Raw genomic sequence first — 24,391 nt, 5'->3', positions numbered from 1 at the left:
TGCATTTAAAAAGTTCATCAATAAAATATTGTTCGCTGTCCCATTTTTCTTGTCAATTGAAAACCAACACCACACTTTATATTATTTTTTCAATTACAGTCCGCTTGCGTGATCCGACAGTTTATAATGATTACCGCTCTCCATTTCCTCTCCTCTATCGCTTACAAATCATAAAAATTTAAAACACAAAAATCCATTTCCGGCTGGCTTTGGTCGTTATAGTTAGTTTATATCGGGCGTTTGTTGTCCCTCCCCACTATTATGTATACACAGTGTTTACAAACTTACCATCACATAGTGTCGCTGCATTTCCGTTTTTTCCTGAGCTAATTTTTCACATTCCATCTTCAAGCTGGTGGCAACATAAATCGTCGCGTTGTTGATGTTGTTATCGCGTTTCCAGATGCCAAAAGTGTGGAGGAGAGAGGCGTGACAGAAGCGTGGGGTAGAAGAAAGAGCGCATTAGCGAGTGTTTCATGTTATATTCTCTGTTGTAAACTTGGGGAATGGGGTGGTGTGATTGATTCTCCCAAACTCACAGTCGGAAAATAGATCAAATGATTGGATGGGGGGTTCGCGGAACAGTGCGATTATTGAAAAATGGAAATTTTTATTCGGTAGTGTGGGAAAAATCGAACTCGACAGAAGCGAAAAAAAACTTTGCGAAATCAATTACTGGAAAGACGACGGGAAAATTGACGCAGAGCGTTTTGCGATGTGGGGGTCGTTGGAGGATAGGCGAAAAGAAAAACATCAAAAGACACGCGCGAAAACGCGGGTCGGGCAGGAAATGAAATGATTTTTTTTCTCTGGAAAATATTGCGAGGAATGACGCCAACGAGTTCCGTTTCATTTCTTTTTCAGGTTGATGATGATGGATTTGGGATCGATAGGTGGTGGATTGGGAATTGGTGAACAGTGGGCTTGAATGAACAACTCTCCCCAAAAAAAAGAAAAAGAAATCTAATTACTTGTGATATTGTGCTTGTAGAAAGTTGAACTCCTCCTTTATTCTATCACAGTTTTCGGTTATGGTGAATTTGAAGGGCTGTGCCGACTGTGGGGGACCCTGGAAAAGTAAAGAGAAAGAAACAAAAATTAAATTGAGTTGTTAAATCGGATTCAGTGTGTCTCAGTTTGATATTTTTGTTCATTCATTTGAAGCGTAGGCGACGGGTATATCACCATGTTTATAGTGATGTTCTATTCTTTGTGGAAGTGATGCTTTGGATTGTTCAACAGACAAATAAGACATAAGCAACAGAAGGACTAGTTTCAGTTCATTTTGTTACATGATAGTAGAATTGCGTCAATTGATTAAGACTCATTGAACGTTCAGATCCGAGCTCCAGAATTATTTCAATGTATAGAAAATCTTACATACATGACCAAAGAGTGTACATTATGACCCTGAGTTCTAGAAATCTGGTGGAGCATGTACCATGGCTGAGAGCATTGGTTTCAGCTGTAGAACGTTCACCCGAATGCCGTTTACCCGAAGCACATCTACACGAATATAACAAATACCCGAACGTAACATTTACCCATGGCATATTATTTGAGTAGGAATTCTTCTAAGATTTGTTTGATATGCTATACATTTCTATTCTCTAATCCGTAAATAGTTTAAATTAACGAAAATGGTTAGTCATCTGGGCCCATCTTATCATATATTTCAGGTTCAGACATTTCTGCTTTCACCTAACTGCGATCTCGAAAACGAGCGGCTTTTTGCAGTTGCGCGGCTCATTTCTCATATACAAATACCGTTGCGAAGACTGCTGTGCAAATCAGTCCGGTCGAAATGCGAGCGCAGTGCAGAAAGGGGAAGGCAAAATTGAAAAATTGCAACGTAAGCCCCGCCTTCGTACTGGGTGGAAAATTAAAGGAAAAAGAAAGTGGAATATTAAATCAAAACTTTAAGTGCTTTGAGGCACCCCTAAATCATGTCCGATTGAGCTGAAATTTTGCGCAGATCATTTTTTTGGACCAATAAAGAAAATTTACATGGTCGGTACTTTAAATTCGATAATTTTTTTTTTCCATAGTCCCAAAAAGTCGATTTTCGGCCAAAAAGTTTTTTTCGAGATGACACCAGATCTCGACGTTGCATCTTTAAGTCATTTGGCATCGAAAAAGAAACGATTTTCTAAATTTCCTTTACTCCCCCCTTGGAAGATTTTCGAGGATCAAAAAACAAAACTTTGAGCGCTTTGAGGCACCCCTAAATCATGTTCGATCGAGCTGAAACTTTGTACAGATCATTTTTTTGGCCAATAAACAAAATGTACATGTTTTTTTTTTGAATTTTGAATTTTTTCCCATACACCCATTGCCACCCTAATGCTCGTGTATAATCATACGAATCATAATCACATAATCACACGTAAGCATTGTTGTTTATGCGTTGTCACAGGTAGATAATGATTGGTGATAGATTAAAAATATAACCACATGTAGCAGCAGTTTGTCAGCGGCGAAAAAGACCGTCGCGATAGACGTTAGTTTTGATTCTGAAGAACTTTCACGAACGAAACAAAATGCTAAATATGGCCAGCTTGTGTATTGTTCCCGCTAGGGAAAGAATGAACCATAAATCATTATTATCATCATTATTTGTTTAGATATAACATTCATCTGACAAAATCGTCTTAATGAACAAAAATTAGTATAATAGTCGAACAAAAACATAACATTAAAACATAACATTAAACACATCGGGATTCTCAATTCGGTTTCTGAAGCGTAGGGATGATTCTCCAAAGTCATAAAACTGCTCTACGGATGAAACGGACGATGTGCAAGCGGTTGCAGCAAAAACGAGGATCGTAGAATTCTACTGGGAGCGCGAAAGTTCATCTTCTCGAGCAAGTTAGGCGCATCGATTTCACCACAAAGAAGTTTGGCAACGAAGGTGGCTTGTTGAATACGCCTACGACGCTCAAGAGTATTCAAGTTCAGTAAGCGACATCTAGCTGTATATGACGGCAGGTTCCGCGGGTCACGCCAAGGCAGATTCCTAAGCGCTCTACGGATGAACCATTTTTGAATCCGTTCAATCCTGACGATCCACATGTGTTGGTACGGGCTCCATACTACAGATGCGGTTTCAAGAATCGGCCGAACAAGCGAGCAGAAGAGAGATTTCAGGCAGTAGGGATCAGTAAAGTCCCTAGAGATTCACGAAATAAACCCAAGCTGACGATTGGCCTTGGATATCAATGCAGATCGGTGTGCGTCGAAAGTGAGCTTAGGGTCGAGAGTTACGCCCAAGTCATTGACCTGACTGACTCTCTCCAAGATAATATCATCGATCGTGTAGTCGAATATAGTTGGTTGTCTTTTTCGATGGAAACTCATGATGACACATTTATTTATACTGATAGTTAGTTTGTTCAGGCGACACCAACTCACAAACTGGTCAAGCAGGCTCTGTAACCGTCGGCAATCCTCGAGGGTTTCGATGGCTAGATAGATTTTCAAGTCGTCTGCATATATCGACACACAGTCACATGCTAGAATAAGCGACACATCGTTATAGAAGATCGCGAACAGCAGTGGTCCAAGATTGCTGCCTTGCGGAACACCCGAAGAAACAGCAAACGGAGATGAAGTGTGAGACAGGAGCTTGACACGGAGCGTTCTTCCAGACAGGTATGATCTCAGCCAGTTGATGAATTCGTCGGAAGCACCAAGACGGGATAGTTTTCTCAGTAGGAAAACCATCTTCAGCTGCTTCTACACCCAAACTAGTGTTGGCAGAAAACATGTCATCTTTGGCAGAAAAGATGCCATTTCCTGTGCATGAGAGTCAAATGCGCAAATAATAAGCTATTTTAAAAGCTTAAAAATGGTTTGTATGTATGCGAGCAGACATCTCTTTCTGTTTTCTTTTCTCTTTTCATTTGGGATTGTGTAAAAAAAAAGTCCAAACGACGTCAATGGGGATCGAACCAAGGCCGGCTGGAATGCAAAGTTACTTTACACGATCACGCTATCCATATAGCTGCCAGCGCTATTATAAAGAACGTGATAATATTACACCTCATTATAAAATGAAGTTGGAAGGTGTTTTCTAAGACGATAAAGAAGAACATGAACGAGAATATATCTTTCTCTGTATGGGCTGTGTATTTGGCAAACTATACGAAAAGCTTTCATATGCCTTCATTTAAATGTGTATCCTGTTTCGCTCCCTCATATTGGCTCTAGCATATATATTATACAAATTATATACATGTATTGGATAGTAGAATATTTTATGTTATCTTTCAGCTCATTTTATGTAATATGCTAATGTGCTAAAAATTAACTTTGGGTGTACAAAACCACGCATTCATTAGCCCTATTCAAGGCTACTAGAATATTCTACAAAAAGCTAATTTTCCAATGTCTATGTATTTTGATATCCGAAATGATAAACGAGTGAATTGTATGAAATAATCACGTACTCCTACGTCAGTAATGAGGTCGTGTCCTAGATACCAACCCCTACAGATTTTCAAGCATATGAAAATTTAGAAAAAAAACCCTCTCTCTTTCGTGTGTCATTTTGGCAAAAGATATTCGATTGAGTTTGGTTTTTGTAGATGCTCTGTAATATCGCAAAGCTGTATTGTTCTTGCCTGACTGGTTGATTGAGTTTTACTATGTAAACAGATAATACTGGAGAAGCGAAGAAATTATATATATATATATATATATATATATATATATACATATATATATATATATACATATATATATATATATATATATATATATATATATATATATATATATATATATATATATATATATATATATATATATATATATACATATATATATATATATATATATATATATATATATATATATATATATATATATATATATATATATATATATACATATACATATATATATATATATATATATATATATATATATATATATATATATATATATATATATATATATATATATATATATATATATATATATATATATAAAGCTGGACTCAATATACAATCCACTTCAAGGAGTGTTGTTACGACATGAAAAATTGGAAAATTTGAAGAAAAATGATTTTATATCTGACCAGAGTGCGTTTCTAAAATTGAGCTTCAAATGAAAATCGACTATTCAGTAATGAATATGTGTTCTATTTGTGGAAACATCTTTTTTCCACGTGGCAGGGTCCAGCTAGTTTACTATAAAATTCCTAGTTCTTCTACCAAAACTCGTCATTATAATATCAGATTATTTTCAGACACAATTCTCGTTCAAGATTTTTCAACCACTTACAAATAAAATGTTTCTCCGTTACATGGAATAAATGTTTGATACCGAAAATATGATAGGATAGAAACACCCCCTAAATCAGACAATTCCTCTCTCGAGTCTTGCTCTTATCAACACATTTGGCGATCCATTCATATTTATATAGATAGGAGTATAGGATAGGAGTGCGTTTTATCACATTAAAATCCATTTCCATTTTCGAACGAAAATCAATCTCTAAAACCTCTATATGCCAAATTTGATTCCATTTGCTTGAATAGTTCTCGAGTTATTCAGGGAAATGCCTTTCGTTTGCGGTTCAAGAGTAACGAATTCTCAAAAATGGGGATTGGGTGGCATTGGATGTATGGGAAAAAAAATCATCATCGAATTTCAAAAACCGATCATGTACATTTTGTTAATTGGCACAAAAAAAAAGATCTGTGCAAAGTTTCAGCTCGATCGGACATGATTTAGGGGTGCCTCAAAGCACTCAAAGTTTTGATTGTTTGATCCTCGAAAATCTTCCTAGGGGGGAGAGAAAGGAAATTTGGAAAATCGATTTTTTTTTCGATGCTAAATGACTTAAAAATGCATGAAACGTCGAGATCTGGTGTCATCGGGAAAAAAATTCGGCCAAAAATCAACCTTCTGGAACTTAGACTGAGTGCCGCTGGCGGTATGAGAAAAAAAAATAATTATCGAATTTAAAGAACCGACCATGTACATTTTGTTTATTGGCAAAAAAATGACCTGTGCAAAATTTTAGCTCAATCGGACATGATTTAGGGATGCCTCAAAGTACTGAAAGTTTTGATTTTTCGGCCACTCAGGCTAAGTCCCAAAAAGTCGATTTTCGGCCAAAAATGTTTTGTCGTGATAACACCAGATCTCGACGTTTTACACATTTTTAGGTCATTTGGCATCGAAAAAAAACTTTTCTTTCTAAATGTTCTTTTTTATTCTGTTAAATTATTTACGAGAAACAAACAAGAGTTCGATGTATGGAATAGGATATTTCTACCTTGCTTGCACTGAAGTAACGCCACTTCTTGTTTTACCTTGGGATCATGGAAGATTTAAGTCTCATCCATAGTGATGAAAAGAGTCAGAACAATCGTTATATCTTCTCTAAAACGCCCCAAATGTTGTTGCGTGTGTTTTGTTCTATTGTTAGTGTTTGCGTTTGGGTTTCTGCTTTCTGATACCCAAAATTTCGGCCTAAATGTTGCTCACATAGCCTCAGGGGTTGTCTTTATTTTTTATCAGTTTATTTTTCATTTTCCAAAACCTTATTCTGAACCGGCACTGATGCGCTTTTTGGGCGCACTCCAAGAGTCATTTTTCTACGCTTCTTAAGACTGAATTAAAAGCTCATAACGAGCGCGACACAGAACCTTATTTTTTGAAGAACTGCTGCTCCTACCCTTTAATCTTTCAATTCCCTTCCAGCCAAACTCAATTACGTAATTTCCAGCCCAACAGCACCTGTGTCTGCGCGTTACCTCAGAGGACACCGGGTAAACGCCGAGCTACATCAACCGAAAAATCTACGTCGACTTCAGTTGAGTGATTAACGTTGCTAAGGAGCGAAAATGAGCGCATGAGAGGAAAAACTCGAATCTAAGCGCGAAAAAAAAACAAAAAAAAATCCTCACGTTACGCGAACGGTGGCAATATCTTTGCTGCAACAGCAAATAGCTGTGTGGGATATAGCAGGGGGCACTTGAAGCAAAAAAAAAGCACCAGCAACACGAACACAAGCTGCAAATGCAGAAAATTACTCGCTAACGGTGCAGTAGTAATTTAATTTTTCTTACACCTTGTTTTTGAAGAGACGGCGTTACTTCGCGTGTGGGTTGATGATGCTCGAAAGGGGGCGAGAGACAAGAGGAAGGTGATGAATTTCAAGCTCTCGGTGGAAATAAACGCAACAGAAAAACATGTATGAAGTGAACGGACTTTTTTTCTGCTGAATTGTGTTGCGCTAAATATATGGCTCATGTTAAGGATTTTGCTGTTGCGATTTTGTTGGCTGATTGCTTGACTGGTGTTGCGAGTTTGTAATCGGACTCAATTGGTGCTTAACATGGAAGAATCGCATCACCCCGTGGGCGTGGGGTAAATTATGGACATCACACTCGGAATTCGACAGCTTGATTTGTTTGCGCGATACCTCCTCCTCCCCCTCAGACTGCAGGCTTTGGGACCCGTCTAATTCAGCCGTCAATTAATATTGCAGACATATGCTTCCCTCTTTGAAAAATTAATTTCGGTGCAATTTACCACTGCGACACGCCAACCGTTTTCCCTTCGCCTTTCCCCGTCACGCCACGGACACAATCGAAAGGAAAAGAATATTAATTTCAGCAGTGGCCTGACTCGGTCATAAACTGTTTATATATACTTCGGAATGGAACACTTCAGCAGCGGAACGAGGGAACCGGCACAGCCCTGGGTGTAATTATCGAACGAGTCAAGCACCCGGCCAAGCCTGGCAGCAGCATTCGCTTCAAACGGTGTGAAATTGATATTCTCTGTACCCCTCTGGCCATGCTGGTGTCGAGGACGGAAAACTCCCAAAATCACAATCATTGCGAACAACGCCGGCCTGTCATCATCATCATCATCATCATCGTCAGGCTCATTTTCTACAGTGGCAGGCAGCGGAGCAGAGCTCCCCACACCCCGTGTCACATTATTGCGCTCTTGGTCTTCTTATGGTTGTTCGTTTTTATTGCGGTCGCTCACTGTTTGGGAAATAAATATAAATATTATTTCCTATTTGGGTGTCCACCGCTCCTGGGACTGCGAGGAGTGAATGGAATCCGATCCGAGGGGTAACCAGATGCTTTGCGGTCTGACCAAAAGAAGACCCAATAATGAAATTGTTTAATTATTTTTTTTTTGTCGGATGAGTCTTTCGTACGGATTGACTGTACGGACCGCGCGAAAACCAAATTACCCCGCTCGGCCAAACAAAAATTGTTGTCTCTCTTCAGAGTGTCTGCTCCGAACATAAGCCAGGCCAAGCCAACGCCAACGCGCGATTTTTCGACCGACGCACCATTATCGCGCCGCACAAATGGCCGCAAAAGAAAATATGCCGTCACTATGTCTGAATAAATTAAGCGTGGGACGATGTGATGAGAAGCATTTTAAGTGTATCCCCACCCGGCCATCGCGCTTCACGGACAGCCTTCTCTCCTCCGCCAGCACCCAAGTTGGCGGTCCGACTGCGTCGAGGCGTTGACATGTTAAATTTACTGCTACAGCTACTTTCGATGAGAAGAAGGAATCGGTCGGACGGACGCGAGACGAGAACGACCCACTTAAAATTAATCATGATTGGATCGGAACGGCAAATGATTGAATTTGTCAAATTAGAGAGCTCGCGCAATCGGTGCGGCCGCCTCGTGCGAAGCGCGGTTTTTTGTGTGATTGATTTCGTTTGGCTAGAGCGAAAGCTAATATTTTATGTTTTAATTTAGGGAACCCGCAGGGGAATTGATGTCGTTCTGTTTCCCGTGCTTTAGAGCTCCAAGAGCATTAATACGAAAATTGCGATTTTGATTTTCGTCATGTGCGATAGAATGGAATTGTTGTTTTGTGTCCGGACTATAAAGTCCGATGGATGTAAACAACCAAATATTAGGTTGGCGAAAACGAAACCCATTATTTTCTCGGTAAACGGTTGAAGTGATGATTTATTCCATTCAGTTGTGAGTTACAGAGTGTTAACAATGGAAGCCAAAAAAAAGGGAAAATTAGGTTCATTTTACAATGTTTGTTCGATGAAGGCGTAAAAGCAAGTCAGGCCGCAGAAATTGTGAAGGGTGTTTATAGTTCCCTAAGTATCAGAGATTTCTATGCCAAATAACACGCCTGGTCATGGTCATGGTAAAGGCTGGTGAAGCAGCTCAAACGGTGGCCAAACCAGGAGTTACTGCCAGAAGGGTCCTACGGCGTATTTGGTGAGACTTGGAAGGAATCATTTATTATGAGTAACTTCCGTATGATAAAATATTAAATTCAGATCTCTACTGTCAACAACTGGACCATTTAAAGCTAGCGATTGACCTGACACGGTCAGAATTGGCCAACAGAAGAGGTGTTGTGTTCCATCAAGACAATAAAAAGCGTCTGTAGTGGCTCGCCAGAAACTCTGGGAGTTTAGTTGGGAAGTTTTAATGCATCCGCCATATAGCTCGGACCTAACATCAAGCGATTTGCACATTTTTCTCGCATTGCAAAACTTCCTGAGTGATATGAAATTGGCATCAAGAGAAGATTGTAAAAATCGATTTCCAATAAGTAAGAAGACTTCCATGAGAGAGGCATTGTGAAGCGTTCTTTCTACGTTTTTGAATTTTGTATCAGAAGAATTCAATACTTCGCGATATACTAGCATAGATTTTGTGTATAGAATGTTGTTCATTACGACAATCCAAAGGGCGACCGACTCCTTCTTCTCATCGAAAGTAGCTGAAGATACATATCTATATACTTTTTAATGAGATTTTTGGTATAATTTTAATATATTTAATTTAATATTTAATATATATTTTTTGTAATCGCAGTTTTCGATAACTCATCGAGTTGTATTCTAAATACAAACAAAAATTACCAGAAAATAAATCCACAAAAAAAAATAATGATCAATATCCACAAAAAAAACTTTTTGGGTATAGCCATTTTAGAAAAAAAATATTTCTTTGGAGCCGATCTGTTACTATAATTCTTAAAAAAAAAACAAGTATTCATGAAATATTGACATTTTTCTATGTAATAAACCCTCGGTATTCCGAAAATAACATGAAAAGCTGAAGTCTCATCTCTTTGGTCTCGACCCCTAAAAACCATGAGAAAATTTCAAAGTGTTCGCATATATGAAGCCATTCGAGGCGTAATTCACCATTTTTCCTAGGAAGAATTCAAACATCTGTCCTTTTTTGGCATGACATGAACCATCGAAGCATCGATGAAGCGATTCAAAAGATACGTGTTTTTTAAGAAAATGGGTTTTAGAAACTGCTTCGGTCTTGACACCTCGAAAAAATACGAAAGAAACGGCTATTGTACTAATCAACTCTTCTTTTTAATTATTATTTTGAATAGTTTTTTAAATGGAATATATTTCGTAGACATTAAGCAATTTAAAAAAATACAGGCGGGTTATATCCGAGATGCAACCGTAGGGTTGACATAGAATTATGTTAGGCTGTTTGTTGCACATTTATATTTGGCAAATTACATTGTTAAACTATTTGAGGATAATTTGGAGTTCCTGAGAACGATTAGATAGATAACCAAATATCTTTAAGAAGCAAACGTGACTAGACAGTATAATTTTTTGATTTCAGTTTAAAATATTGTTAACTAGGGCGTGTTCCGATATAATTGACCTCATCCTTAAAAATGCAAAGTAATCTATATAAATAAAAATGGAAGGCCAAATCTGTTCGAAAGCGGAAAACCCAAAGAAGGGTGGTCCGATGTTATCCAATGATTTGTTGTATTTGTCTCTTCCCGTAGATCAATATAGTGGAGAGAAAAATTGGAAAATTTCCGGAAAACTCTGAAGAAAAATCATAAAATTTCCGAAAAACTCTGAAGGAAGGTCGGAAAATTGCGAAAATTGAATTCCCATATGTTCGAAAATTACATCGAAACTTGATATGGTACGAAATTATCGAAATTGATCTTTGTTCGAAGGTGGAAATTGATTGTCAGGCAAAATAACGCATTTCTATATCTTCTATCTATATAAATAAAAATGGAAGGCCGAATGTGATACTAACCGGAAAACCCGAGAAAGGAATGGTCCGATTTGAGCCGTATATTTTGTTGTATTCGTCTCTGCCCTCTGTTATGGTGAGAAAACGTTTCGAAATTTTTGAAAGCTTAGAGAGAAAATTTGAAAAAAATCCCCATAGTTCCACTATGACATTGTTTTTAGTCCAATTGGTTTTCGAGTTTGCGGAATTGAGCTTCATGTTCCGCTTGAGGGAGAAGCGAAAATTAATCTCAGGTGGAAAATAAAAGTTATGAATGAAAATTTACTTTTCTGTATCAAACGTGTAACGGAGAAACATGTTATTTGCAAGTGAAACAAGAATCTATAGCGAAAATCATGTTTGAAAATAAAATAATATTTTAGTGATGAGTTTCGGCAGCAGTAACAGGAAATTCATAGTAAATGGAAATTGCAAAGATCAATCAATGGAGAGTTCTGTGATTGAACCCACGAACGTTCGCTCGGTAAGAAAAAGTGGAAGAATTCGGAAGAATTCATATAAAAAATAATAATTTCAGCTAGTTTTTGATAAAGTTGTCATTTTTAAATCAACAATTTACCTTATCAACAGGAATGTGTACAGGATCGGAATGAAAAAAACAGATTTCGGTGTTCAAATATTGACCAAAATTCAAAGCCTTGCGAAATTGTCAATTATCTCAATTATCTCAAATTTCACACACGGTGTTGGCTGATCGCTGTCTAGAGTGTTACTAACAGAAAATGTCACGATCACGTAATTTATATCTCCGTTCGATGCAACGTGACATGTTGCATCATTATCGCTACATTCTTTTCTGTTTTTACAGCACAACTGAGAGTGAACAAATTGCTCATGTCATTCGACCAATCAGAACGCGGGATTTAAATTGAGATAATGCTTGACATTTTCAGCTGTTCAATAGTTAGTTCCGAAAAATGTATAATTTATTTATTACAATCTGAGCCTAGAAATATTTCCTTGCATATATTCAATTATTCATGCAAATTTCTATGCGGTCTAACGAGTAATGGCGGTGCTATATCGCAATATTTCTTTTCTTTCTCTTTTCTTCTCTCGAAATTTTGTCATTCATTCAACCACACGAAGGTCCATAAGGCGGTCAGGTGCCATTACAGACGGGATGTTAAAAATAGTATGAGCACGATAACTAAGATTCTATTAAGAAAAGTTTCGTCCAGATTTCCAGTTTTTGTACTGAAATTTTTTGGCGATTGATAAGTGTAAATTGAATAAATGCAATCAAGAAACTGATCGTAAAAAGTGATGGGAAAATTAGTACTATAAGAAATTATTGCGAAAAAATTGAAGAATTCTCCAAAAAGGTCGACATGTATTTTTTTCATATTTCGCCTTAAAACTTTATATGATATCCTCACCCTTTCGGTACGATAACTTCTCTTGGAGGAATGACCTATTTTAGTGCGGCAAATATACTTGCAATGTACGCATAACATTCCACTGCAAAATTCAGTTTGTATTATAGTGACTTAGCGACTTAGTTATGAGTTAGTGACTTTGTGGGTTTCAACACTTTTGGCTGGTTCGTCACTTTACTTTCAATTCGGAAGAATGTCGGGAGTGAGAATCGAACTCGTGACCTTTAGCGTAATAGGTAGTTGTCCGTGTTGAGTAATTTAACACATTGCGGACCGCTCACGAGATTTCTCGTGTTTCGCGATCCGCCTCTTACGGATGGATCATGAAATAACCCGTGTTTTCTACACTTGATGGTTAAATCCTTGGTTTGCCAAGAATCTAACAAGGCCTACCGATGGCTCGCCTTCGTCTCATCGATATCTAAGGAAACGATCTCATTCGTGGAATCTGAACAAATGCAGCGTTCAAGTTTGCCCCAAAACATGTGGTCCTTAATGTGTTAACCTCAACAGTTACACATTTGCGAGTTCAAGTTCAACGGTAAAATTCAATTCAAAAGGCGTATTTATGAAAGGTTGGAACATGAATGTGAAAAAATACCTCTGCTTACCGAAAATTGTTTACGTTGCGCATTAAATATGTTAGATTCGTGAAAAGAGTCACCGCTTCCCCGACGGCACAATGACCGTGTCTCACCCAAGCTTCACGTCATCGTATTTCGTCTACCTCACCTTTAAAACGCTCGGATCAAAATCCGCAAACAGTGCGCGAAAGGAACGGAACGCCAAAACCCATTAAAAAGCCGAAACAACAAATTGTGCGCGCCAATCGTAAACTGAATAATTGCCGATCGTAATGAGGTGTGGGTTTCTATTTTCTGTAACTCTTTTTTTGTGTGGCTGTTTTTTTTTGTGCTCAATGAATGGTTGGCAATTCGCCGCAGGGATGAGGCGAAACAAATTTATTTATAAACAACATTCATGAAATAATTAACTGTGAAGAAGCTCCAACTTGAGTGCTCCCACCGCGCTGTGTTTGAGAAGTGCAAAAAGGTATATTCATATTTTTTTTTCTCTTTTTCCCAGAGCTCATTACCTTTGCGACGGTTGGGATGAATCACACCGCCGCCCCGTTGAAACTCGGTCGAATAAATCAATCGCTGGGTAAACATTTGGGAAATGCTCACGTGCCGACGCGTAATGTCTTCATTTCGCCAATAGCATCGAAACGGATAGTCTGTGGAAGACGAACGTCTTCTAACGATTGTGAGCAGATGTGCGCAACAAAGGCCGCAATTTCCCAACCGATATTCCCCCGTCCGACGAACCCTCGCTCCTGATTATCTGATTATTTCCCAATCCCCCTTGTGTTTGACGCGCCAGCAAAACTCGCACGCACGAAACGAGCTGCTACAAATTTAACCAGCAAAACGTGTGTGTGGGCCCTCATATCGTTCCCTGGACGCAGTCGTTTCAGTCCCAATCCGTAGCACGACACGAGCAGTAATTGTTAATTAAGAAGGCTGCATACACACATCGGCAGCCGTTACAGTTTGCTGCTCTCCCCTCGGGTAAACATTAATAACTCGGCAATCCCTCCGATGAGCAGCATCATCAACAGCGGCAACATCAGTTCTCCCAACAACCATCATCGATTGCTTCCGACTGCCACACTGAGGGGTTCAAGAGACCCAAATTTATCCGGAAATTATTATCTGTGAAATGTTTTGCCTGATTTAATGCTGGTGCCGATCGACCCCTCCATACTCGGCGTTATGATTTACGGGACGACTACTCATTGTTCTCACCCCCGTAAAACTCCCGAAACTGACACTTTTGCACGCCATATGCTCATCCCAACACACACCCCTGGAAGTATTTATCGAAATATTTTCATTAAGTTTCGCTCCGGGTCCTCGGCATCCTCCTCCCCCGCTGGGACGAAATGAATCCGAAAGCACTGCCGCAGCCGGATGTGAGAAGGGTCTTCAAATTACTTAAATTCAATTTTAATCACTTTGGGCCGACGTCGGCCCGTCAAACCGCCAGCGACGACTCCTTGCCTCGCTTGCCCACAAACTGCGCTGCGATACCACCGCTGCTAACGATACCCCGGCGGATGGCTGGATGGATGGATGGGGTGGCGCGCATTTACTTATTTAGCGTCAAAAGCCGGCCAGAGAGCCATTTGTTTTTCCCCCGCTTCCCGTGTTATCTGCCTTCCCTCGTAGAATGCGCTATTGTGCTATTAGGCAAACAAAGCCCGGGTATTAGGATATCTTTTCGAATGGATTTTTTTCCCTCCACCGGGGCGACTTTGGAAACCCATCAACGGAGAGCATAAGGACGAGGGTGAATTAGTACGCACTGTCACGAACCAACCTCATTCCCCCCTTATCTCTGCCCTTGCGAATCACCTCAACAAGAGGACGAGGACGAGGGAGCGGAATTCATGTTGCTGAGGCTGGGGTTCGTTTTTTTATGTCGGTTTCTTTTCCCTATTTCATGAATAAATGAATAACGCGCGGAGGGTAAATTGCCGCTGCTACCCCAAAAAAACTGAAATAACACAAATTCAGATTATGCTGTTTTTATATCGGAGTGTGACTCCGGGTTCTTTTATTGTTGGGCCGAAGGGTGTGCTCCGGCTCTGCGGCAGACAAACAGACGAGAGGAGGTGCCTCGCAGCGGTAGTTGGTAGCGCAATCGAAATGGAAAATCCGTTTCGTTTTGCCACGACATAGAGTTTCGGCAAATAAAAATATGTATATTCATATATCTCTATATCTACACAATTGCAGTGAAGTTTCGGTTCGCGTTGAATGCGGTTGAACAAAACACGGACAACACACAAAAAGTGGCGAGCGGGCGAACGACGAGCCACGAGGGAGGTATGTTTTACGCGCGTGAAGTTGAGTAGGGTGGGAATCCAACCAAGCGGCGCCCAATCGCCGGTGCTTCAAAAAATTTATTGCTCCGGAGCGCGAAAAAGGAGTACGATGCGCCCGATGCCAACTGTAACGAGGCACGATTAGTCGGCGAGGGTAATTGTTTTTATGGGATTTTTTTCTCTCACTTTGTTGTATGTTCACGTGACGGCATTCTTTTTTATTGATGGGTGGTTGAAGTGTGTACAAAGGAAGGTGAAACGTCAATTGAGCGCTGTGGAATTTATTTTGAGTATAAGACACACATTTTTAAAATAATAAATTGAGTTAAAATCTCAATTCAAAAGTTAGAATCATGATCATGATATTAGGTTGGGAAAAAAGTAATCCATTATTTTTGTAAATAGGATTGGGCGATCTTGGATCGATATTTCAGCCATTCCATGCCAAACCGATATCCTGGTTCTCAGATGTTCGTGAAAAGTGGTGATTTTGTTCTTTATCGCAAAACATTGGATCCATATTTTTCTATTTTTTTATTAGGGTGACCATTTCCATTCAACTTTTTCCCCTTTTTTCCAAAAATGACTTTTTTCAAAAAGTCATAACTTGTGAACTACTGAACAGATTTAGATGGTCGACATATCAAATTAAAGCTAATTAGCTAGTTTTTCATTGTTGATTGTATTTGTTTTTCATAGTTTTCATGGTCTCGGAACCAAAGGCGCTATTTTTTTATATTTTTTCTTGAAAGCTGAGGATTTTTTACATAACAAAGGGTTATTGTCGGGATGAATATCAGTTGTTGAATTTATAGTAATGGTTTTCAATCGATTTTGTTTAATTAAATGGTTCTATGACGGTACAAGATGAATTCCCTGGAATCCAAAAAAAATGCCTTTGGTGCTTGAATAGAAATGTGAAATGTTTATCCCATGTTTCAAGAAAAGATAACACTTATATGGAACATGTAAATAAATTGGAAAAAAGGTATTTGGTTCAGCAAAAATCGATTCTTTGATACCGATTTAATCGGTGAATCGATCCCTACGCCGTTTAGAAAATCTATCCGTCAAAATCGATCTTTTTCAAGAGATTGCCTAATCCTTCTTGAATGGCGTTGACGTTCCTCGTGGAACTTTGGCCGTCTTAACGCATTAATTAGCGTCATGTATCAATACTTAGTTGAGATTTCTTAAGCCAAATAGCACGCCTTGAATGTATTCCGAGGGGCAAGCTCTAGAATACGCGTGATCACAGTGCAAGTCGAAGGATTTTTTTTTGACGAAAAATCCCCCGGCCAGAACGGGAATCGAACCCGAACACCCGGCATGATAATGTGAGACGCTACCCACTCGGCCACGGATGCACTCGCCTAATCCTAATCCTACAATACACTAAATTCACATCACTACTGTCAACAAACGGACCGTTTGAAGCTATCGATTGACCAGAAACGTCCAGAATTGGCCCACAGAAGAGATAAAAAATAATGGATTACGCTTTCCCCAACCTAATATATACAGTAGAGTGCCAATGATAATGGTCATCTCGAATTTTCGAACGGGAATTCCTGCAGAATGTTGATTCCTAAAATATCCTATGCAAAATTTCAGCTTAATCGTACTTTAGCCACTAGTGTCACAAAGTTTGAGTTTTTTGAAAACCGAAAAATCATCAAAGTACATGAAATGATATGAAAATAGAGAATAGGGTATAACTATCATTGCACGATGTATCCAATTAGTTAGGTAGAAGTTTTGGTAGAAATGATATTTGGGATACATGATAACACAGCAGATAAGAGCATAGGTGTAGACGAAAAAGTTATGATTATGAAATATAAACAACATTTTGTTTGTAAACCTCAAATAAGTATTAACTAAACAATGTGTTTTATTGTGTTGTGTCCATGACATAAAATGTATGCCAGAATTCTCCTTCGCGTGATATTTTTCGAAACAGTCCCCAACATGCAGACCAGGTTTTTTGCATGTATCGCAAATTAATTAGTTAATTATAATTACTTTGGCGTCTTCCACTTTTATCTTTCTGTTTCAATATCCAGAACAATGCTTACATCTACACAATGCCGCAATACATGGAGTTTTCCTTAAGCCTTTCCTCAATTATGGGTGACAACTTTTCTAAATACTGAGTACAGGTCGGACTCGATTATATGTGATTCGATTATATACAATTTTGGACTCGCCGATATACAGTTTGAAATTTTTTTTTTATATTCCAAATATGACTTGTTTCAAGAAAAAATGTAACCTTTTTGCTTGAATTTTCAACAGGAATTGTTTATATCGATATTACAGGGAAATTAAGAAAGCTAAAAGTTGGGTGTCAAAGAACAAATTATAGAGTGCTTTGAGAACTTTAAATTTATTGATAGAAACAATCAAGTTCAATATGATTTTTTGGAATAAAATTAATAATCACACATTAAAAATTACTAACTTTGAAATTTTCACTTCCAAAACAGTTATTAAAATCCACTAATTTAGATGTTCCACTACTATATCCTGTACCAAATTTCAAATTCAAATGAAAGCAACAGAATTGGCTTACGCAGCGTACTTTTTAGTGTAGAGCCTGTTTGAGGTAACAGAGTCCGAAACAAAAAAAAAGTTCTATAATTCTGTCATGGTTGAAATTCGAACATATGCGTAGAAGGATTTTTTTCATCAAATATGACCATCTAACAACTTCTGAAAGATTCTGGAGAAAAATATTTTTTTCATGTGAGAGATGTATTTTCTGACTTTAAGAGGATGAATCAAATATTAAATTCTTCTTTCATTCAATAAACGAAAAATATATGCATGAAAAACGAATGAAAAAAAATTGTTTTTGACTCGATTATATACAGGATTCGATTATATACAGTGAAATCGGAGACTGTATATAATCGAGTCCGCGCTGTACTACTATGCATAGGAGCACTGTTTAAATTCGCAAACAAATTCAGAATACATTAAAAATCGATGGGAAAAAGAGTTGAATGAAGTATAAGATTAGTACAGTTGCCTGCTGTGGTAGCTGAGAACAGACAAGAGAAAAAAAAACTATGGAGAGGGAGAGGAAGGAAGAAAGAGAATAAAAGAGAGGGAAAAAGAGAGAGAGAACAATAGAGAGAGAAAAAATAGAAAGATAGAACAAAAGAGAGAGAGAAAAAAAAGAAAGAGAGAACAATAATGAGAGAAAAAGAGAAAGAGAACAAAAGCGAGAGAGAGGAAAAGAGAGTAATGGAGAGAGAAAACAGAGAACGAAAGACAGAGAGAGAAAGAGAGAGAAAAAAAAAGAGAAAGACAGAGAGAGAAAGAGAAAAAAAAAGAGAAAGACAGAGAGAGAAAGAGAGAGAAAAAGAGTGAAAAGAAAAGAGAGAAAGAGAAAAAGAAAGAGAAAGAGAGAAAATTAGAGAAAAAGAGAGAAAGATAAAGAAAACAAAAGAAAAAGAAAGAGAAAGAAAGAGAGAAAGAAGAAGAAAGAAAAAAAGAGAGAAAGAGAGAGAAAAAAGAGAGAAAAAGAGAGAAAGAGAGATAAAAAAGAAACAGAAAGAGAAAATGAGAAAAAAAAGAGAGAAAGAAAAGGAAAAAAAGAAAAAGAAAGAAAGAGAAAGAAAAAAGATAGAGGAAGAGAGAAAGAGAGAAAGAGAGAAAAAGAGAGAAAAAGAGAAAAAGAGGGAAAGAGAGGGAAAAAAGAGAAAGAAAAAGAGAAAAAAGAGAAAGAGAGAGAAAAAAAGAGAGAGAAAAAAAGAGAGAAAAAAAAGAGAAGAAAAAGAGAGAGAGGGAGAGAGAGAAAAAGAGAAATACTTCATGTCTCCGTGAATCGCTTTCACGATGTTGATAGATAATTCTTCTACAGTAAAACCTATTTTTGTGCGGTTTTTTTTTGTGCGGTGTATGAAAAGAAGCATATTTGACGAAGTTATTGATGGTTTATATGCGTTTCAGTGCGAAAAAAGCATATTTGCGTCTCAATTATCCACTTCTGAAATCATTCCCCTCCTCTCATCAAATGCTCTAAGTTTTTCTAATATTTGCATGACATGATTTCTAACAGCAACACGTTTCGACATGCAACTAAAAGCACAAAACTGCCACGCGCAACCGAAAAGGCAAAGTGTCCCATCGCAAAGCAGAGAAACAAAAGGAAATAGAACGGTGAATGGCGTGGATTTGAGTTATTTTCTTGGGGGTAGATAGGGACCGCATAAAAAAAGTTTTTTTCAAAATGTGCACCGAACACGATTTTTTAAACCTGCTGGTGAAGTTTTGCCCGATTTTTCTATGCGGTCTCTATCCCCGCACAAAAAAAAAAGGTTTGCCTGTATTTTCTAAACGAACAAATACATTTTATTTTCAGCAAAAAAGGCACAAAAAATGAGGCCATATATTTTTGCTCACTGAGCTTAGACACGCACAATTATTAGGCCACCCAACATACGCTGTGCAACGCAGCGGGATGTATCCAATCCATCAATAACAACAACTCGTCGAATATTATCGATCAGGCAGAAAAATCCGCCACGTCTCATTTCCCCGCGAAACGATTAATCACAATCACATAAGTTCTCCGGCAAACATCTTCTCCCGAAGCATACGACGACTTCCACTTTCCGATACCCTTGAAACTTCTTCAAGCGGAAGGGTAGTAATTTGGAAGTTCTTTCCTCGGATCGGAAATTCAAGAGTTTTCCCCTTCACCCGCCACCACCTACATCTCCCATGGATGAGGTTTCCTTCCAACTTCGAGCCAAAACTACACCGCCACAGCATTGAGCAAAAAGAAAGAGGAGGAAGGGGGAAAATGTGGAAGTTTGTTCAAGAAAAAAGTATAGCACTTTGAGTCCACAACCACACACACCATCATCACTGCTGCCGCGTATGATAAACTTTTCTCGGAAGTTGCTTCTCCCACCGACGATCTTAGGAGGGAACCGGAGAAGCCTTGCTTTGAGGTGGTCGTCTCCCGCCCTGCTGCCTCGAGATCCAGGAAAAGGAAAATTTGAAATTTTATGAACAAACATTCCCAGGCGGTGTGATGTTTGGAGTTCGAGATGCAATAAAGAAAAGATTAGAAGGCAGAAGATTGTCCTCCGCCTACTCTCTCTACCACCACCGCTTCTATGGATCGAATTTCTCCGAAAACCGTCAGACAGCTTGGTTCTCCGCGGTTCCTACACTACAGACCCCCTCTTTCCCGCTCGTCGTCACTCGGTGATGGAAGACACATGGACCAGGAGTTTGTTTATATACCCTCAATATTTACACACGCGTTTGTGTAGCATCTTCCCGTGCCGTGCCATTGGGACAAAGGCAGGATGCGGAGAGAAGGGCACATTTTCAAATATGCATAATCTCAACTCGGTACTCCGGTGGTGGCGGTATGTCGATTGCATGGGTGTTTTGGTATATGTTTGCCGAGGGTAGGTGGATTAGAGGCGGCCGCTCGGCATGATTATCGCCCTCATCAGACTGAGGGGAAAACTTTTTAACCACTGAATTTATAAACAACGAGGTCGGTTGTCGGTGCCAGAATCTGCTCTCTGACTTCCGGCATGAAATCGTAGAGCCGCTTCCCTTGCCCTCCATCCTTCCATGCCCTCTCAAGGTTGGGTGCACGCTTAATGAATGCTCACTTTTTCCGCCGGGTGCCGGTCGGAACGAAAGGAAGCAATAATTTTCAGCAGAAGTCACTCACTCCACCAAGTGGGACCAAAATGCCACCCTCATACCGGTTCGAGCTTTGTGCAACCACAGCCCAAGAGAGGAAGTGTTGGAGAGAGTGAAAAAAACGTATAAATTCCGCTGAAGCAGCAGTTCTTTTATTTTTTGCGCCTGATGTCGCCCTCAAGTGGCCTCATGACGCCATTTGCGCCCCCTCCGCCTCAACAGAGTGAAGGCGAGGAATGAAGGAACAACGAAGCATTCCATGCAAATGTGTGACTCTGTGGTTTGAGGGAGGAGAGAGTGAGGATCGTAAATTATAGAACCACACGGCCAAAAGTGCGGTTTCAGTTTCCATTCCAGCCCGCCTCTTCCTTCCACATCGGAGCGTTTCGAGACACCGTAAAACCTCCCGTTTCTGTTCTGTTCCCGATGGTTCTGTCTTGGCGTCTCTGGGGTTGCACTTAACTTCCTGTCTCCAACCCCGACCGATCTGGGGAAGGGTTAAATTCTCTGGGGCGTGAAAGTGTGATAAAACTACGGGATGCAGAATGGACCGTTTGGATTTGGGTACGGTAGGTGGCGGTGGAAATTGTCTGAGTGGTTTCTAGGTTTTCTAATGCAAAATGTGCTAAACGACGGAGTGTTGCATCGTCTGACCTGTTTTTCGGGGGAAGCGGAACTGTGCCACCACTGACAGAATATTTTGTATACCGGATGCTTCCAAAGGTTGTATAATATCCACCCAGATACCGTTTACGTGTTCACTCGGATGTATTAGGTGTACTACAAGTATGCAAAGTCATTTGATACCAAAAAGCATTCGTTTGAAACATAAAACTCACTGCTACTGCACTCAAAGTATGCTTCATCGGAATTCACAACCTTGTTCCATCTTTCAAACTATACACGAATCCCACCCTGGTAGAAGTTCGATGGTTTTGAAGCGTTCCAGTTATCAAGCCAATTTTTTAGTAATTTTACAGATTTAGGTTAAAGTAAGGTTAAGTAGGTAGTTTGTTTTAATAATTTTAAAAATGATTTGAAATGTCTAATATTCAATATCGAAAAAAAATCATATCATATAAAACATGCGTTTCATAATGCAATTTATTTATCTAGAATTTAGATGCAAAGCATAAGCTGTTCACTTAACCTGTAAGAACTTTGCATAAAACAAAAATCAAATTAAATAAATATATATTTATGTAAAACAAAAAAAAGGCGAAATTTCATTCCTCATTAGACCGGAACTGATCTACAGATATGGTGGACTCCATTGATCGGAACAAATAGTAATCTGAGAGATCAATGCCTGGAGAAAGAGACGGGTGAGGTAGAGCCTCTCAGTTCACTCATTCTGGTTGATTCTTGACAGATCCACAGGAAACATATGGTCTTGCGTTGTTATACCGTAAAATTATCTTGTGTATATTCTCCCATTTCGGTCGTTCTTTCCTCGGACCTCGTTCAAACGTATTATTTGTGATCGTTGATAGTTTTAAAAGGTAGGTGCTTCCAATTGTGTATCTTGAAAAAAAAATCAGTGGCTTGCCATGTTATCATTGAAAATTAAAATCATTTCTTTTGGATCGTTAAATCCACTTTTCCCACATGCTTACCGATGGAGCATAATGGAGCAAATCTTGATAAAAATAGTGGTTATTTACACTTCTATCAAATAATTTGTCCTATGTTCTGAACCTGAGGTACACGCCTTCGAAATACATGTGTTACCAATTTCAATGAAATATTTTCCACCCCTTTCTACGTTCTGTAACTCCCAGCTCGTTTACATGTTTTACCATCGTTCGAGCTGAGTTTTAATGTATCAATGAGTCTTCGATTTTTTTGGTTTTCACACCTCTACTTCTGTATCGTCTTAATGAGATGGAGCTTGATTAGCATAACCTTCTTTGAATAATCGATGAGCTGCACTAGTTTGATTCAAAAAACTATAGCAGAGCTTTTTTTTCTTAATAGACGAATTTCAGAAAGAAATTCGAAAATTCGAAAAATGAGTCCAAGATGGTAAAACTATGTTTGACGAACTTTGTGGATCATCGAATTTCTATGAATTATCGAAACTTCGAAATGATGTATGTTAACAATCAATTTTAGCCACAAAATATGAAATGTGTGATTCAAAACAGAAAAGCTCATCCCTTCTAAATGTCGCCATTCTCGAGATATTTAATAAAAATATTCCTAATGTATTGACTATTTTAAAGTAAATAGACCCTTTTAATATGTTTGTCGCGTTATACCGCCATGTTCATGAAATTTTATGTTTTTTATAATATAACATCTTCATGGTAAAAGTATATGTTTAGGGGTTACTTTGAAAAACATTTCAAGACATGTGGGTTAATACAAAACGTAGCGATTTTTTTTTTCTTAATACAAACTTTTGACATATTCTTCGTGTTGCACAATCAAAACACGAACAGTTATCAAAGTAGAATTGAAATCCCAACAACACAAAAATGTGTCCTTCTAAGACACTATTTCGGTACGACTCATGAATAAATATAAATTACTAGCTCACCCGGCAAACTTCCTCCCGCCCAAAATTTGTTTATGTTATCAATACCTTCAAACATTCACGTTTTCTTACTAAGCGCAAGTTCATGAGTCCAACCGCAGAACTGTTCATTGATTGATCTTCTAATCGACCCCGTTGAATTTACCTTCAACTAAAAAATTCCTAGTACTTCTACCAAAACTCATCATTATAATAACAGATTATTTTCAGACACAATTCACGTTCAAGATTTTTCAACCATTTGCAAATAATATGTTTCTCCGTTACATGGAATAAATGTTTGATACAGAAAATATTATAGAATGAAGACAGATCGCACCCCTCTTTTCCCCTTTGAGAGGGGGGAGGACGTTTGTATGTCCATTCGCCATACAAACGTTTCGTGCCCCCTAAATTCTTCACATGCCAAATTTGGCTCCATTTACTTGATTAGTTTTCGAGTTATGCAGAAATTTGTTTTTCATTTGTATAACAGCCCACCCTAAGAGAGAGGGGAGGAGTGTCGAACCACCTTAGAAATGTTCCCATAACCTCCACATGCCAAATTTAGTTCCGTTTGCTTGATTAGTTCTTGAATTATGCGGAAATGTATGCTTCATTTGTATGGCAGAGAGACGAGAGGAGTGTCTATTCGCCATAGAAACGTTTAGTGTCCCCTAAAATCTACGCATGCCAAATTTGGTATTTTCTTGATTAGTTTTCGAGTCATGCAGAAATTTGTCTTTCATTGTACGGTAGACCTACTACGATTATCACTGTATATAATCGAATAAAAAATATTGTTTTTATTCGTTCTTTATACATATATTTAACATTTTTTGAATAGCAAAGAAGAATT

The 24,391-nt window shown here is 38.6% G+C and overlaps 1 protein-coding gene across 5 annotated transcripts in view; it reads right to left on the bottom strand.

The window, feature by feature from the left end:
• LOC129768571 (protein groucho-like) overlaps nt 1-24,391 on the bottom strand; it is an 81,425-nt gene that overhangs the window by 38,758 nt on the left and 18,276 nt on the right. For all 5 annotated transcript variants that reach the window (XM_055770302.1, XM_055770307.1, XM_055770303.1 and 2 more), the window contains exons 3-4: nt 972-1,069; nt 289-352 (exon numbers count right to left, since the gene is read on the bottom strand). In XM_055770302.1, coding sequence (XP_055626277.1) covers nt 289-352; nt 972-1,069 — 162 coding nt within the window. The remainder of the gene's footprint in view (nt 1-288; nt 353-971; nt 1,070-24,391) is intronic.

The sequence above is a fragment of the Toxorhynchites rutilus genome, chromosome 2, assembly GCF_029784135.1.
Source record: "Toxorhynchites rutilus septentrionalis strain SRP chromosome 2, ASM2978413v1, whole genome shotgun sequence".
Classification (NCBI taxonomy): domain Eukaryota; kingdom Metazoa; phylum Arthropoda; class Insecta; order Diptera; family Culicidae; genus Toxorhynchites; species Toxorhynchites rutilus.
Note: the sequence above shows the minus strand (reverse complement) of the source record. Positions and strands in the feature narration are given on the sequence as shown.